Consider the following 17,517-nt stretch of genomic DNA (forward strand, 5'->3'; position numbering starts at 1 on the left):
CTCAGTTTTGCATGCATCCCTGGTCAAGAAGGGAGCCAGAGCCATTAAAGTGTATGCTGCTAATTCTCCTTCCCCCAAACATTTTCAAATATAGTCGCATGATACACAGTGCCCAGTAAACTTGTTCAAACCCAAGTCTGAGACATCCTTTTGTGGAGCATTCGCTTGTAAAATTCTCTAAATCTTGGATTTCTCCCATAAAATATGCAATAAAAAGGCTGAGTCAGGAAAAGAAAAAAGCAGAGAAAACTCACAAGTGGTCCTCATTTAGCAATGTTTATTTATTTTGTTTATCTATAAAATTTACTGGCTGCCCATCTTACCTCAGGATAACTCAGGCTTGTATTTTTGAAATGTAAAAATAATTTTGTGATCAATTCTCACCTTTACCATTTTTGTGGATTTGTGAAACAAAGCTGAAGTAAGATCATAAGGGCAGTTAATGACTGAGTTGTAGGTCCCAATAGGGTTGTTAAACCAAGTAGTGGTTAGATAAAGACTTCCTTACCTGCTTTGCAGGTTTTCCCATCTTCTTGTAGTTGGACTCCAGTAGGACAGGTACAACTATAAAAGGGCTCCTTTGGGGACAACAGGCACAAGTGTGAACAACCACCATTACTTTCCTCACATGGTGTGTGAACTTGAAAAATAAGAGAAGAAAGAAAACCAGGCACATTTTTTATTTTCTGGTAACACAGAAAGGAAGCCTAGATCCCTAAAGGGGACAATCACACTTTATATTTCCTCATAAATTCAGTCAGGCACTAAAAATAATTAACTACAAGACAGGCATTTAAAGTTGCTCGATAAGACTTTAGAGGAGTATCAATAAACATAAAACTGTCCTGAAAAAAAGTACCTTTTCACACTACAGTATCTCAAACTGCTCCAATGCAGTTGGGGTTTCAATAGGGTTTAACAGTTTGGGAAATATAAAAAAAAAAACAAAATGTTAAGGGACAACTGGATGCTGTGTGTTTGTTTCTATTTGGATTGTTGTTATAGTTACAGTGCAGGTTGAACCTGAACAATTGTTATTTGTTTTATCAAGAGTTCATACTTTTCTGTATATCTCATTCTGCAACAATAGTAACGACTTCCTAATATTTTCTCCATTCAGCTGTGTCCCAGTCAATTATGTTGGCCATACATAGCCTAAGTACTTTTATTTATTATTTAAATTTATTATAGCTAGTGGACTTTGGAAGGCATACAAAATCACTTGTCTGTCTCACAATCAAACCTAAAAATGTAAGGTCTGGGTTTTTGTTTGTTTTGTTCTTCCCCGTCCAAATATGTAATCTGCTTTGATTATGGCATCAAAAAGAAAGCATGACAATTTAAAGTGGGGATAGTATAATCATTCAAAAGCACCAGTGTTAAGACTGAAGCCCTGTATATGATCCACAGTCAGTTAATATGGTACAAACACTTGGGAGCTATGGCATCCAAATCCAGTCAAGTCAAGAGACAGCATTATCTGAACTATTTCTAGCAGATAGTATTTCCCAGTATACCAGGCTTTCCTTACTACTGTCCAGAAATATTGTGACCCAGGGGTGGGACATGCTCTCAGCTGAGAGAAATGTTAGGAATTCCGAGAGCACCACATAGCCTCATCTGGAACGCAAGGACAAACTCTATCAGTGCACATGGCCAATGACTTCTACTGAAGCATTGCACCTGTTTCTCAGCTAAAGCAGCTCTTAAATTCCTCTCTTTACTCCATGAATGTTTCCCATCCATCTATCCTTTTTCTTAGTATAGCCACAGCTCTTCCGAGCAAGGCCAAACTTTCTCCGAGGTTTTCAATAGTAAACCTAGGGCTCAATGCTCTCTTAAACAGGATAGTACTCAACTTTAGGATAAATCTATGTTTTGCCTTATGTTACGTTATATTATGTTCCTAATATTTACTATGCACAAGACAAAGTTTCTTTGGAAATCCTGTGGCTAAAGAATTCAATCAGAGCATATTATCTGTTTTTCAATTTTTTTCCCCACAAATTTTTCCTGTTGGTTAAAAGCTTCATCCATGAGAAATAATGAGGTATTTTCCCCTCTGCCTCCAAGTCACTCACACAAGAAAGCGATTTTTCTTACTGCAAATTATCGTTTACATTTTTGTAACAGTATTACAAAATACATACTATTAACAAGATACTATTGAAAAATAAGTCCTTAAAATCACTGATTTAAAATTTAATATATGTATATGTGCCTGAGAAATTCTGAATTTTAACATTTCTAAATGTTTCAATAAGTAGGCAAAAAGGCATCTCAGCAAAGAATTTGCATTACTATGGCCTGCTTTGTAATCGAATTTGCATTACGCTATGAATGATATGCATGACCAGTTAATAATGATCTCATTTAAGTCTTGGAAAGTGTTCAACTATTCAGTCTGATGCATTGTTCAGAGATCTGTGGCATCCAAGTGGGAATTAGCTATTATATTTAATGAGAGTCACTTATGGACTCCACAGAATTTGAATTCCAAGTCTCCTTCATTGGCACTTTTATTTGGTTGTTATGTTCTAGCTGCTGGAGCTTCTTTAACATTACAGCAACAGCCACATCACTGACAGTCAGAGAAATTCTCTCTTGCAAACTTCCCATGAAATACTGGCCTGATCAGCCAACGCTCTCATCAGGCAAAGCAAATCAGAGCTTAGAGAAGTTACTACAAGGTGAAAAATCTATAGGATAAGACCCTGAGTGCCACTGACATTTTCTTTCCTTTGAAACAGTTTGAGATTCTGCTCTGCAATTAACATCTTATGTAAATATGGTGGTAACAAACTTTATTAAACAGCAATCAAGTTAAGAAGCTCAAGTCATGGCATTTAAGACTACCACAATCAAATAACAGCATAGCATACCAGATGCTTGTTAATAATTATAGCAGTACAGCATCCTACATTGCATAAATAATTAATTTGCATTTTCTTCTCTGAAGTCATGGGTGTTAGATTAAAAATCCCACCCATCCCTAATGTGAGAGAAAAAGAAACAAACAGCAAACGTACAATATGGCTGCCTTTCCGGGCTCAAAACCTGGATGTCCATTGGTGAATACAGAGAATTTATTATTTCTCTCTTGTTCTCTCCAGCTTTCTTGTTGCAGGCATGAATGGAACGTGTCTGCCAATCTGTCCAATACAGAGTGTCCCCAGCCAACGTCAGGGCAAATGGATGAGTGAGACTACCTTCCACGACTTTTTGCCTGGTTTGTAGAAGAAAGAATATTTTCCAAAGTGATTACAAAACTACTTCACAAATTAATATGGAAAGACAAGATGTCAAGCTTAAGTCAAAATTAAAATAAAATAACAGTGACCTCCACAAACAGCAACAGTTCAATATGTGGAGTGAGCCTTACTCAAACCTGGCCAAAAAAATCCTGGGGCTGCAAACTGGAACCACAATTACCATAAAATATCTTGCTATGAAAAATTATTTAAATTACTATTTTGTTCTGACTTTTCAAAGTGGAGGTTCATCACACAGGAGTCTGTTCCAACAATTTTAATCTACCATTCACCGTATAAAACACTTTATACTGCTTTCAAGTCAGTTCATAGTGGCAATATTTGTAATGTACATAATTTCTCTGAAATTTAATTTATTTAGCAGTAATAACTAAAGGTTATTCGGGAATAAAAACATCATATTCATATTTTCCATTACCACTCCATAATAATTTTAAACATCTATAATAAGATACAAAAAGCCACGGAATTATACTGTGCACAAAACACAAATATGCATTGCACAATGTCCAACCACGAGTCATGAGTGAAGACGAGGAGGAGAAAAAAAATGAGACAGCTGGAATATTTTATCTTAAATGGCAACAATTCACATTAGGAACGTTGATTAAAATTCTGAAATTAACTTTATTATCGCTAGAACAACTTTGTCATAGCAGGATATATGTATGTTCCAATATGACTTATTTGGATTTCTTGAATCTGGGCTGTGATTTTTCAAAGACAACATTTAGGAGAAGTAAAATGAGTTCATAAAGCATTTTGACCAAACATGCTAATTGGATTTTTGTGCTACAAGTAAATTTCTTTATAAGAAAAAGAATCCCTTCCTTTATTTTAAAGATCAAACAATGCTGAAATAGCATTGAGCAACATTTAGGATTTTTTTTGTTTTTGTTTACAGAATATATTGTAGAAGAACATGTCTCTCTTTGTTTGAATTAAAGATACACAAAATTAAAGCAAAATTTCAGTACTAGCACAAGAATATGAAATTAACACAGACTATATAATATACAGTCCAGATTTATCTTGTTATTTTTATATGAGTTACTGATACTATCGCTTGATCGCAGAAAATGTCTTTTTTGATTTGACAGTGATATTAAGGATCCCAACAAAACACATTATAGAACTTTAAGAGAATCTAATATAATTCTGCAGACTGATTTTTTTCAAACACCCTGGAAAAGAAAACAACAAGCAGGTAGTTCTCTCTCTCTCTCTCTCCCTCTCCCTCCCTCTCCTTGTATACACACAGCTATGCAAAGTATGTGTGTCTCCATTTTCTCTTGTATGGGAGGTCACAACGGTTGTCATACATACTTCATCCATAGGTGCTTTTGAGCAGCACAGTTAGTTCAATGTCACCATGTGCATGGACGGTGAGCTAGCACCATGGGGTGAAAAGGGAGGCACAGGGGAAAAAGGAAACTTCAGTAAAGGAGAGATGGAAACATGTAAAATGAAAAAGGAACAAAACATGATCTGCCAGACACTTATCAAAATATTCAAGGGCAATTGGTGATGCAAGGTTGATAACCTTTGTTGTCATAGCTGCCAGAAAATACATTAGCACCAGTTTAAAAAAGAAAACACATAAGCAATATTAAATGTATTTGCAGAGGGTTACATGCATACACATCTGCACGCACAAACCACCCCTACCTGAAGGAGCCATCCAGATTTGCTCTGTGAATGAAACTCAGCTTTGCATCAGCCCAATAAAGCTTTTGTTCATTGAGATCTATTGTGAGTCCATTGGGCCAATAAATGTCAGAATCCACAATTATTTTCCGAAAACTGCTGTCCATTCCGGCACGCTCTATTCTAGGTGTTTCACCCCAATCTGTCCAATACATGTATCTAGAAATAATAAAAAAAAATCCAAGTACAATTACAATAGCAGAATAGAAACTTTCCTGAAATGAGGTTTATGCATCCGATTCAACAGATATCAAACATTTCTTTAAAAGCAGCACATAACTTTGTGATTTTTTTTAAAATCCCACCTTAGTTAACTATTTCTAAAAATATAAAGTCTGTTGTTTCCTATGCAGTTCAATTAATACAAGTCTTTTCATTTACTTGCTGAACAAGGACTCTTTATTTCAACTGGTAGAGCCCCTTGGGCTCTATTATGATCTATGAGCAAAAACTTTACAGCTACACATACCTTGTACAACTTTTTAGCTACATTGTTTTCAGCAAATTAAAATAAAAAGTGCCATTTAAAAAAGAATGATTCTACTATTGCATCTGACTAGAAGTAATTTATCAACTTTTGAATTAATGACTTACTCAGGCTTTTGCAACAGTAAAGAGATAAATAAAGTGAAGCACAACGATAAAAACAGTATATAACAAAATAAATAGATGGTTGAAAACGCTGTAACACATACAGCTACAGGAGAAATGAAGTAACACAAAGATCCGAAAGGACTAAAAACCAGTTAACCATGCCTTAAAGTCAATGTCATTCTCAAATGGGATGCTAACACCACCCTGTCTTTGTAGTCATGTACTTCATTTCATTGGCAGGGATAAATGGAGAAGTGCTTCAGAAGTTGGCCTTGGTATTTGGAGAAATAGAAATGGAAGGACATGCTCTTTTAAGATAAACTATTTAAGGCATTCGGGGTTTAAAGGTTAACCGAGTACTCTCAGAAAGTTAGAAATGACTGGCAATAAAACCATATGAGAAAACTGTTGTTATTGTATTCCTATTGACTATGAATTTCTGGCTATTAGTCAGAAAATCAGGAAACTGAACGTTAATTAAATTGTTTCTTGGTGTCAAAGAACAGAGAAATAATGAATAATTATAATGACCCATTAGTATATACAGTATGACCAATAGTATGATGTATTATTTATTAGAGCTGTGTAAATAATTCACAAAGTAGCTTTGACTGCAGCAGCCCCATGAATGTTTTTCCAGAATTCACTCATCATTCAGAAAGGCCTTTTCAGATTATCTGTGCATGCACAGAGGACACTTCCACTAGAACTGCTGAGGGAGTCAATAATTTGCATAGGTCTTTTCATTTCTTAAGTTCATGTCACATTTTTTTTCTTCAGGCAGCTACCTATTGGCACTTTTGGGGGGGTTGTAAATGCAAAGCTGAACATTAACAAAACTTCATGAGAATATAAAAATAAGATACATAACACAAATATGAAAAAAGCACAGAATGAGAGACAGAAAGGACAGGTATAAAGATTTTAAACATCCATAGCTAATATTTTGATCAGAAAGGTATATGGATATAGATAAAGATATAGATATATAGATTCTCTCATGAACAAATATAATCTACTAGAACTGTTTTGCTGATAAAAATGGATACAAAACTTAAATAAAACAATAAATTTATCAGGGCTCTGTTTTGTTGTTTTTCTTTTAGCCAATACTATTTCCCAAACTTCTGAATCTATTTGGCCCAAACAAAAATGTTTTAATTTTCTAATGTTTTGCAATAATAAATCCATAAAGTGAAAGAAAAAATAATTAATTTGTTGTGTTAAGAAATACAGAAAACAAACGTACAATATAGTTGATTCCCAAAGATTGTTGAGCAACTTCAAAAATATCTGGCCAGAATGAAGAACTAAACTGACAATGGCAAAGGCCTCTGGCAGCAGTGTAATCTCTACCAATCTTTACAGGAAGATTTTGATTCATATAATGTAATGTTAATGGTGGGTATTAACATCTACACATTCGGTTATCATCAATTCTCCAAAATGGATTTAAACAGAATTTTATGCCATAAAGAATTCCAATCTAACTCATTGTCTTCAACTTCCATTTCCTCTTCCCATATTATTTTATTACTTCTTCCGGGATTTTTTTCACCTTCCTTTCAAAGCCAATGCTATCAAGTACAGAAGTGTATTACTGAACTAAAGAGAGTTTCCTGAATTTAAACAATGCAGTTATATATGCCACTTTAAATACTGCTAAAGGGTTTCATTGCCAAAACTTAATAAAATTAAGAAGGAATGATGAAACCTGAAATTTATAACCAATTCTTCAAAAAATATATTCAGCAGAGATGGATTCCTTGTTAAGTCTTTAACCCGGTAATGTCCTGACTTTTCTAATATCCCATTTCATATATTTTATTTATCTACATGGTTTTAAAAAAATTGGACAGATTTGTTTTTGGTGTTTTTTTACTGTTAGAGTAGCTTTAATATATGTACTTGTAACTATATATAAATTTCTCAATATCAGGGAAGAATGTTATTGCTCTAATGGGTTTATATTTTACTACTCTGCCAATTCAGCATAATTTGTGGTTATTATGCTATGAATAGTTACTTGAAAAGTATCATAATGTTTTAAAAATGTATACCTAAATTCCCAACATGAATTTGTTTAATATGATTTGCCTAATCCTACTTCTTTTATACAAATGAAAAAAGAGAGGGGTATCTTTTGCCATGATCTAAATTAAGAAACAAAGAAATTTGGAGTTTGAAATAAAAATAAGATTTTAAAAGATCAGGAGCAGTTTTTTTTTACTAGAGATAAAAGAAAGCTGTATTAATTTGCAATCTTTCAAAGAGGGCCTTCAAGCACATTTCTCACACTGATGTCAATTATAACAATTGCTACTAACAAGCACATTTCTCACACTGATGTCAATTATAACAATTGCTACTAAATATCTAAATCCATACATACATACATACATACCAATGGAAAGTGTATGTATTAGGAGAGCTCAGATTGTTTACTTTTGTAGTTGATGTACTTTAGATTAAGCAGACAAAAGAAGAGCAGGATTAGTATATCTCCTTGCCATAATTCAAGAGCTTAGTCAGATAATGTATCAGGTCATTGTGTGGTTTAATTTCGTTCTGACTTAGTTTACTGCGCAAATCCAACCAACATGGTGTTCAAAATGGAATGTGTGGCTGATTCACTGATTGTGGTTGATTAAAGGGGCGTTGCCTTACCTGAACGCCTTTTCTCAGCATGATGATGTAGAATCCACTGGATGGGTAGTTTCAGCCCTCCTGCTCAGAGACTAGGTCAGAACTTTGGCCACGCCTCCCTCTGGGTGTGTCCTCCCAGTTTTGATGAGGCGAAGCATCACTGACGAAGTCCAGCGCAATGGCTCCAATTTTTTTGCCACACCTGCCTAGACTACCAAGACGGGAGGGTGTGGATTCTACATCATGCTGAAAAAAGGTGTTCAGGTAAGACAATGCCCCTTCTCCAGCATGATGAATGTAGAATCCACTGGATGGGACATACCAAAGCCGCTCATGTCCCCACGGGTGAGGAAGTCTAGGCTAATGTCCCCTGAGAAGAAACAACTTGTTGCAGGACTCACCTGCCAAACGCAGTGTCCGCCGCTGCAAAACTATCTATCTTATAATGCCTAACAAATGCAGAAGGGGATGACCACATCGCAGCTCTACAAATCTCCTCAATTGATGCCTGTTGGACCAAGCAGCAGACGCAGCTGCACTGCGGGTTGAGTGAGCAGTAATGTGCGTGGGAACTGGAAGTGACTGGGAAATATAAGCCCGCGCAATGCAAGCCCTTATCCACCTACCTATGGTAGAAGATGAGACCTTCCGGCCCATGGCAGAGGGTTGAAAGGATACGAACAGGGCCTCTGACTTGCGAAAGGCCGAGGTTCACTTAACATAGTGGCGCAGGGCCCTGCACACATCCAATTTATGCCACTGCCGTTCCAGTCTATGTGAGGGATTTGGACAAAAGTTAGGAAGAACTAGTTCCTGGGACCTGTGAAACGAGGTATTTACTTTTGGAACGAAGGAAGGATCCAATCTGAGGACCACCCTATCCTCGAAAAAGGTACATAAGTCATCCCTAACTGAAAGTGCGGCCAACTGTGATATTCACCTAGCCGATGTTATAGCTACCAGGAACGCCACCTTCAAGGACAGAAAGTGTAGAGAACAGGAACTGAGAGGTTTGAAAGGAGGAGAAGTCAAAGCCTGCAACACCTTAAGTAGATCCCAAGACGGATAGCGGTGTACCATGGGCGGCCTGGTATTGACCGCCCCCTTTAGAAAGGTGCTAACCGCTGAATGTTGCGACAATGGACTCAAATTGTCGCAGGAAAGGACCGTTGAAAGAGCCGCGATCTGCCTGCGAATGGTACTGGGTGATAATCCCCTGTTCAAACCCTTCAAGAAATAATCTAGGATATTGGGAATCGTAACTGAAAACTGGTTGAGGCTTCGTTTGGTACACCACGTGCAGAAGTTTCTCCACGTGGCGTCATAGATCCTATTATTCGAGGGGCGCCTCGAGGCTTGAATCATTGAGATCACCCCGGACGAAAAGGATTGTTTAGCTAAAGCTTCCCACTCAAGTGCCAGGCAGCCAGCTGGAGCCACTGAGGGTCGGGATGTTGAAGGTTCCCTTGACTGAGAGCCACTCGGTCCGGGGAATCCTCCATGGTGGTGAGAGTGAGAGATCCACAAGGTCGGCAAACCACGGATGCCTTGGCCAATGTGGCGCAATCAATATTACCTCTGCTCTTTCCTGGATAAGTTTGCGGATAGTTGCCAGTAACAATGGAAGGGGAGGGAAGGCATAGAGCAGATGTGCCGGCCACTGGCATCGGAGGGAGTCCGTTCCCTCCGCTCCCCATGCTGGGAACCTGGAAAAGAGCCTGGGAAGTTGAGTGTTCGACGGGGAGGCAAACAGATCCAGATGAGAACGTCCAAACCTCATTGAAATGTCCTTGAACAGGGCCGGATCCAGTCGCCATTCTGAGTGGTCCACCGTGGCCCTGCTCAGGGAATTTGCTTGTCTATTTGCCTCCCCCGAAATGTGTTCTGCCCTGATGGACCTCAAGTTGGACTCTACCCAGAGTCCCAGATCCAAGGCCTCCTGCATGAGCGCCCAGGACCGGGTCCCAGCCTGTTTGTTGACGTGGGCTTTGGCTGCCATGTTTTCTGTCAGGATGAGGACATATTGTCCCTTCACCAGGGAGGAGAACTGTAGTAGTGCTAGGTGTATGGCCCTGAATTCAAGCCAATTTATATTGTGGGCTAGGTCCGATCGGGACCACTGCCCCTGGTCCAGATGAGTTTGAAGATGGGCACCCCAACCGAATAGACTGGCGTCTGTGGTTAGGGTGATCCTTAGAGGCTCCTGAAAATGGTCCCCCTGGTCATCGCGGATGTGGTCTACCATAGGAGTGATGGCAAGGTGTGGTGGGGAACCCTGACCCTCCTGTTGGATGCACTCAGATTCTGTTTCTGGAAGGGAAGGAGGAACCATTGTAGGAGTCTTGAATGGAGCCTAGCCCATGGAACAATGCCCATGCAAGATACCATCTTTCCCAGGAGTGTGGACAACTGTACCAGAGGTACTGTTTTGTCCCTCCAAATCTGATGTACCAGATTTCGGATGCTGACCCGACGCTCCTGGGAAAGATAAACCTTGCACAGATCCGAGTCTATGACTGCCCCAAGGTGCAGAAGTTGTTTTGTGGGAATGGTGTGGCTTTTTTGGAAGTTCATTGAGAACCCGTGCGTCTAAAGAGTATGTATCGTGATCTGTAGATCTGACTGGGCTGACTGAAAGGAACTGGACTGGATCAGAATGTCGTCTAGGTAGCACTGCACCCGCACTGGTATCAGCCTGAGGTGAGCCGCCAAGACTGCCAAAACCTTTGTGAAAACCCTTGGAGCTGAGGATAGATCGAAGGGAAGTGCTCTGTATTGGTAATGCCGATGTGCGTAGCAGAATCTGAGAATTTGCGATGATCCGGATGTATGGGGATATGTAGGTACGCCTCTGTGAGGTCTATGGATGAGAGGAAATCCCCTTTTCTGATGCTGGTGAGTATGGACTTTAGGGTCTGCATCTTGAACCTTCTGTATGTCAAGAAGTGATTCAAACCCTTTAAGTCCAGTATTGCCCTCCATGGGCAAGGTGGCGAGGTGGCGCAGCAGTTAGAGTGCAGTACTGCAGGCCACTTTAGCTGACTGTGTTCAGCAGGTCAGCGGTTCAAATCTCAACGGTTCAAGGTTGACTCAGCCTTCCATCCTTCCGGGGTAGGTAAAATGAGAACCCAGATTGTTGGGGGCAATGTAAATATATATATACATTGCTTACTGGTGTACACCGCTTAGAGAGTGCTTGCACTTAAAGCGGTATATAAGTCTCATAAATAAATAAATAAATCCTCCTGAGGCCTTGGGAACCACAAACAGAATGGAGTAGAACCCCTTTCCTTCCTGACCCCTTGGTACAGGTTCTATGGCTCGAATTTCTTCCAGATGGGAGATGTCCGTGGCTACCAAGTTTGCCTTGGTTGCGTTTCTTGATATCGGGCATCTTATAAAGCGGTTTGGGGGGTGAGAGTAAAACTCCAGGGTGAGACCGTACTTGACGGTCTCCCGTACCCAAGAGTCGGAGATAGTCCTTTCCCAGACGTCACTGAACCGCTCCAGACGACCCCCGATGGGAAAGCTCTCCTTGGCATCACTTGGACCACCTATATGGGCGACTGCCTGATCCCCTGAAGGGATGCTTAGATTGAAACTGGCCTTTGGCTCCAGTGTTCTGGCGGTCCTGCGGACGATCCTGCCCGGAAGGGAAAGATCGTGAGCCTCTTGACCAATCCCAGGACTGCCCCGCCTGAAAGGGCTGTCTCCACTCCCAGGGACTACTGGAGCGGAAGGCCTGCCTACGAAACTCCTGCTGGGGCTGCCTATCCGACCGTTTGGAAGGATGAGCAAGTATCTTGCATTTGTCCTTGCCTTCAATAATATGAGGTTCCAGGATTGATCCAAATAACTGTGTCCCGCTATATTTGGATGTGGACAAGCGCCACTTTGATTTCAAATCAGTTTTTCACTGTTTCAACCAAAGAAGCCTACAAGGCAACCGTGGCCGCAATGGACCTGGCAGAGTACCTGGTGGAATGCAAAGAGGCATCTGCCACATACTCTTCCGTGGTCACTAGCTTTCCCAGGGTCTGGTGTGTTTGAACCTGATCCAGCGGAACGATCGCTTGCAGCTCCTGAAGCCACATGATAGAAGCCCTGGCGAAGAAAGAGGATGAAGTTGCAGCTTTGATCTCCCAGGCCGAAGCCAGGTGCGCTCGATGGAAAGAGAGTTCAAACTTCTTGTCCTCTGCCTTCAAGGCCTCCACCATGTCCCCTGGAATAGCAGATGTGGAGAATAAAGATGTCAATGGAGTGTCTACAGAAGGTACCAAGAGAGAGGCAAATGAAGGAGAAACGTTAAATAATTTCTTCTCTGAACTGTTAGGGGAAGGCGGAGTGGCAAGTGTATTCCACTGTTTCTCCACTGAAGTATGGAAAACCTGTGCACAAGGAATCTGCATATCCTCCACCACCTTTTCCGCAAACAGAGGGTTAGACTCCTGACTGGTGGAGGTAGAAGGCTTCCAGTAATCAAAACTCAGGTCTGTGATTCCGGTGACACTGAGCTTCCTCCCCCCGGTAAAGTGGCTGACAAGTCAGACCAACAAAAGGGTATTCAAATCTCCGTACCTGCAAGGCACAATGAGGCCCCTCCCAATAGCTGGTGTGTTCGGAATTCGCACAAAAATGGCGACCGCCCCAAGGCCATACCCAAAATGGCGTCCATTGTCTTGGACCCTTTCAAGATGGTGGCCGCCTGTAAACCATGCAGTCAAAATGGCGGCTGCGCCCTTCTGAAATCTCCCAAGAGGGATTTACTCAGGGAAGCAAGGATTTCAAGATGGCGTCTGCCAGCAAAACATGCGGCCAAAATGGCGACCGCGCCCTCCTAAAGCCACCCAAGAGGGATTTGCTCAGGGAAGTGAGGATAGAATGGGAAGAAAGCGATATGAAAGGACCCCAGCCAGAATATGGCTATAGGAGAAACGGGAGAGGAGGAATCCTCCAAATAACTTGCTGTTTGAATGCGAAGTCTCGTCGGAATGAAATGAAGAGAAGCCTCGTGTCGACAAAGCCAAGGGAAAAAACGCCGATCAGCCCGCGTTACTGGAGGCTTGAATTGCCGAAAATCAGCTGCTCGGCTGTCCGTCGTTCTGTGGACTGAGGAGAGCTGAAAACCTCTTGTCTGAAGACTAGTAGCTTTCAGCCTCCAAGAGGGGCCTATGGCCCAAGGCCAAAGAGCCCAATAACAAGCCTAAATTTTCTAATCTATCAATTTGCACTAATTTAGATTAAATACACAATTAAATATATTCAATTATGCCTAATCAATTTAGAGTCTATATAAAAAAATTATCCTAACTTAATCTAACTATGGAGCCAAGAAATTTGCACCTAGCTGAGCCAGAGACTAAGTCAAAACTGGGAGGACACACCCAGAGGGAGGCATGTTCTGACCTAGTCTCTTTCTGAGCAGGAGGGCTGAAACTACCCATCCAGTGGATTCTACATTCATCATGCTGGAGAATTTACAGTACAATATTAAGAATCCAGACTAAGAGGCAACTTTTTGAGTGGAATATATGGTCATACAAGCTACAGGTTTCCTCAACTCCAATGTCTCTAAGCATAGGTCCAATCATTCCCTATTACCTCATATTTAATAATGTTTTAATTATGTATGCCATGTTCAGCTTTATAATTGCAGTACTGAAATACAGTATTAACAATTTCCTTGTGCGAACCACTTCTGAAAAACTTTGCCAAGAAAACTGCAGAGTTTTATCCAAGTAGTCTCTGAGAATCAGACACAATTGAACAAAAGGAAAAAAAAACATTCCCAAAGTCCTAACATTATCAGGAATATATAATTTCAAATAAAACTGCCCAGGGCTATTGTTGTATCAAAGAAGGATGACCAAAGAAGTTCCCCCCACCCCAAAAAAGAAGCAGGCAGAACAAAATGTATGCAATTAGTCAAAACTCCGGTACACTACTCAGCCTTGCCATAAGTTAGGGTTGCCAATTCCAATTGGGATCAATCCAAAAAAATATGTGTATGTACCGTAACACACTTGTATATGTGTGCAACCTGTACAAACTACATTCCAAAATGGGGCACGTCAAGGACAAAAAATAAATGTAGAGTAATTGAATTAATATCTGTTAATTAAAACCAATTATTTATAAACTAAGTACCTCATTTATTAAATATAATTGATCCTTATCTACATATTGTATACAAAACATGCTCTCTCACACATGTACACAAATTAGTCTCGCACATAAATATCACAGATGTAGGCATAGTCATCTCTGAGGAGGAGGATAAAGATGGGGTGAGTAAAAGGGGTAGTTATATAAGAAAAAGAAGGAAAAAATGGAAGGAAGGAAGGAAGGAAGGAAGGAAGGAAGGAAGGAAGGAAGGAAGGAAGGAAGGAAGGAAGGAAGGAAGGAAGGAAGGAATTTTTTAGGCATTACAAGAGGAATCCAATCATCTTCCCACATAGCAGCTAATCTTCAAACTAATCTACAAGGCCTCCACACTTCACAGCAATATCTGCAGCCATTTGCACCTCAGTTCATTGCTTTGTTTTCATCAGATTCTTATATTCTTTATCAACAACTGTAGTTTCCACTCCCCTCCTATTATCTGAAGAAAAATAGAGTGTGAGGGAAGGGGCAATGGAAAGACAAAAAGCCTACTTCAGCACTGTTTTCATTCTCTTTCAGGCAAGAATTCACCAGAACATGTGAAAACAACCAAAAATCTGCCTAGATTTTAAAAAGAATACTTACTCAACAATTGCTGTGAAGTTGTGGCCAAACAGCCTAAGATGCTACCAGTTTAAAAAAAAAAATGTAGAATAGGATGTTAGATAAACATATTGAAGTATTCATAGATAAGATCAAATTTTGCCAAAGAAAAAAACAAACTATAATACAAAATAACCTATACAAACTCTGCAGCCACTATAATTCAAGTTTTCCAGGCCAATTGAAAGATTCCAAATGAAAACAATATTGTTTTATAATGGAAATACAATCACAAGGAACACACTGAGAGATAATACTAGGAAATGCTGAAGAAACTTATTATACCAAACTTGCCAAAGTAACCTGCATATTAAAAGTAAATCAGAAAGCCTCTGGAACAATTTCAGAAAAGTAAGCTACTTAAAAAGACTGGCATGTCCTCAAATTCAAATTGTGTAGAAAATACACTAAGCGACATTTTACAACCAAGGTAAGGAGTAAACTGTGAAAAGAAGAAAAGGGGGGGGGTGAATGGGATAGATGGATGCTGCAAAGTCAGACAAGGAATGTAGCTGCTGGGAGAATTAATTCCACAAGGACAGACCTCAAGCCACCATTATTATTCTTCCCCTTCCCCCACCAAGAAAAGCAATAAACAAGTTCCACAAGTAAATGATGCATAACCAAGTAAATGATGCATAACCAACTGCCATTATAGGTGGGTTTTCTTACAAGAAATACATTCAAATATTGTCTGAAAGGAACACAAAATTATCAACTTTCAGATATGATTAGGGTTAAATACAGAAAATGTATGCAAAGCAAAAGGCAATAAGATAAATGACAATAGATCTATGCAAAGATGAAGAAATTAGAAAGTAAGGTAAAGAACTAGCTTTTAATATTAGCAAAGACACAGGTAAATACACTGTGTACCTCATTACTCTACTTCCATGAAACAGTTTGGCACAGAGGAATTTGTTAGATTAAGGGAACAGGGAAAGTATAAGATAACATTCTTGCTTCATAATATCTCAAAGAACAAAACTCCAAGGGTAGCCTAAATATTCAATAAAAACAATTTAGTAATAAAAAGCATGCCATTACTTTTTATTAGTATAAATATTTAAATGAACTGCTCAAAATAACAAGATATTCAATACACATAAAAGAACCAGAATATCTCCCACAATACCTCAACCTCAAACACACAAATAGAATTTTTTTATTTTTTATTTATATCCCGCTTTTACTTTTTTTTACAAATAACTCAAGGCAGCAAACATATGGAACACACCTTCCTCCTCCTCATTTTCCTCACAACAATCCTATGAGGTAAGCTGGGCTGAGAGAAAGTGACTGGCCCAAGCTCACTCAGCTTTTCATAGCTAAGGCAAGACTAGAACTCAAGATCTCCTGCTTTCTAGCCTAGTGCCTTAACCACTACTAGATAGACCAAACTGGCTCTTTACCTCACATCTTTCACATCTTGTCACCATTTAATGTAACTTTTTAAAATTTGCTTCTTTTTGTCATTGTCCTTTTCAGCCAGGGTGTTCAAAATTAGACTGAGTATTCCAAGTAGGAATTGACCAATGCAGACTAGATTGGATTTATTATTTCCTGTGTTCTAAAATCTTTAATCCTGCTAATACATTCCAAAATAACACATTCCTACATCACACTGCTGGCTCATATTTAATTTGGGATCAACAAAAATGCCCAGATCCCTTTTACATGCACTGATACTAAGACAAGTCTCCTCTCTCCATATCATCTACTTTCCCATTTTATACTGCCCCATCCTATCCATTTTCCTATCCAATTGCAGAATTTTACATTTCTGTCACTTAAATTCCACTTTATACATTTCAGCCTAGTACATAAATTGTCTAGGTCTTTTTAAATAACACATTTAAGCTGTAACAAAAAAGCAGAAAGACACTGCTTTACTGTACATAAACCTAATAAACAATTTTTTGTGAATGAATGTTCTAGCACAGTGGTTCTCAACCTTTTTAATGCCGTGACCCCCAACCGGTCGTAAGTCGAGGACTACTCAACCGGTCGTAAATCAAGGACTATTCAACTGGTGCAGTACCGTTTGCAGAATGGGACTTTTGGCGGGCTCAGCAGGGCAGAGACAGCCTGGACAATTCCTATTGGCTTTTGAAAGCCAATAGAATTAGATTCTATTCAAGAGAGTCTATTCTATTGGCTTTCAAAAGCCAATAGAATAAAAGGGAGTAGCACAGCTAAGGAAAAGGGGGAAAAAATGGCGAACTGCGTTGTTTGGCGACCCCCGTGAAATGGTCGTTCACCCCAAATGGGGTACCAACCCACAGGTTGAGAACCACTGTTCTAGCATTTTGCAGAAGTATTATTAAAAGTTTTTAAAGTTCTAAAATTTGTCAATTAAATCAATCAACTTCCATGTAACTAATGTCTTACACAGTATTCAGGTCTTTGCAAAGACACCAAGCTCATATCTATCCTTTCTAGAACTATTCAACATTTAAAAACAGCATTAAATATTTCTAATGAAAACCTGTCACTTATCTTGGCCCAAGATTGTATTTCCACAATTGTCCCA

General features: G+C 39.5%; 1 protein-coding gene across 2 annotated transcripts in view; it reads right to left on the reverse strand.

The window, feature by feature from the left end:
• LRP5 (LDL receptor related protein 5) overlaps window positions 1-17,517 on the reverse strand; it is a 136,759-nt gene that overhangs the window by 62,440 nt on the left and 56,802 nt on the right. For both annotated transcript variants that reach the window (XM_039331262.1, XM_039331261.1), the window contains exons 3-5: window positions 4,941-5,138; window positions 3,030-3,226; window positions 509-640 (exon numbers count right to left, since the gene is read on the reverse strand). In XM_039331262.1, the coding sequence (XP_039187196.1) occupies window positions 509-640; window positions 3,030-3,226; window positions 4,941-5,138 (527 nt within the window). The remainder of the gene's footprint in view (window positions 1-508; window positions 641-3,029; window positions 3,227-4,940; window positions 5,139-17,517) is intronic.

Source organism: Crotalus tigris, unplaced genomic scaffold (genome assembly GCF_016545835.1).
Source record: "Crotalus tigris isolate CLP2741 ecotype Arizona unplaced genomic scaffold, ASM1654583v1 scf7180000024436.1354646, whole genome shotgun sequence".
In the NCBI taxonomy this organism is placed as follows: domain Eukaryota; kingdom Metazoa; phylum Chordata; class Lepidosauria; order Squamata; family Viperidae; genus Crotalus; species Crotalus tigris.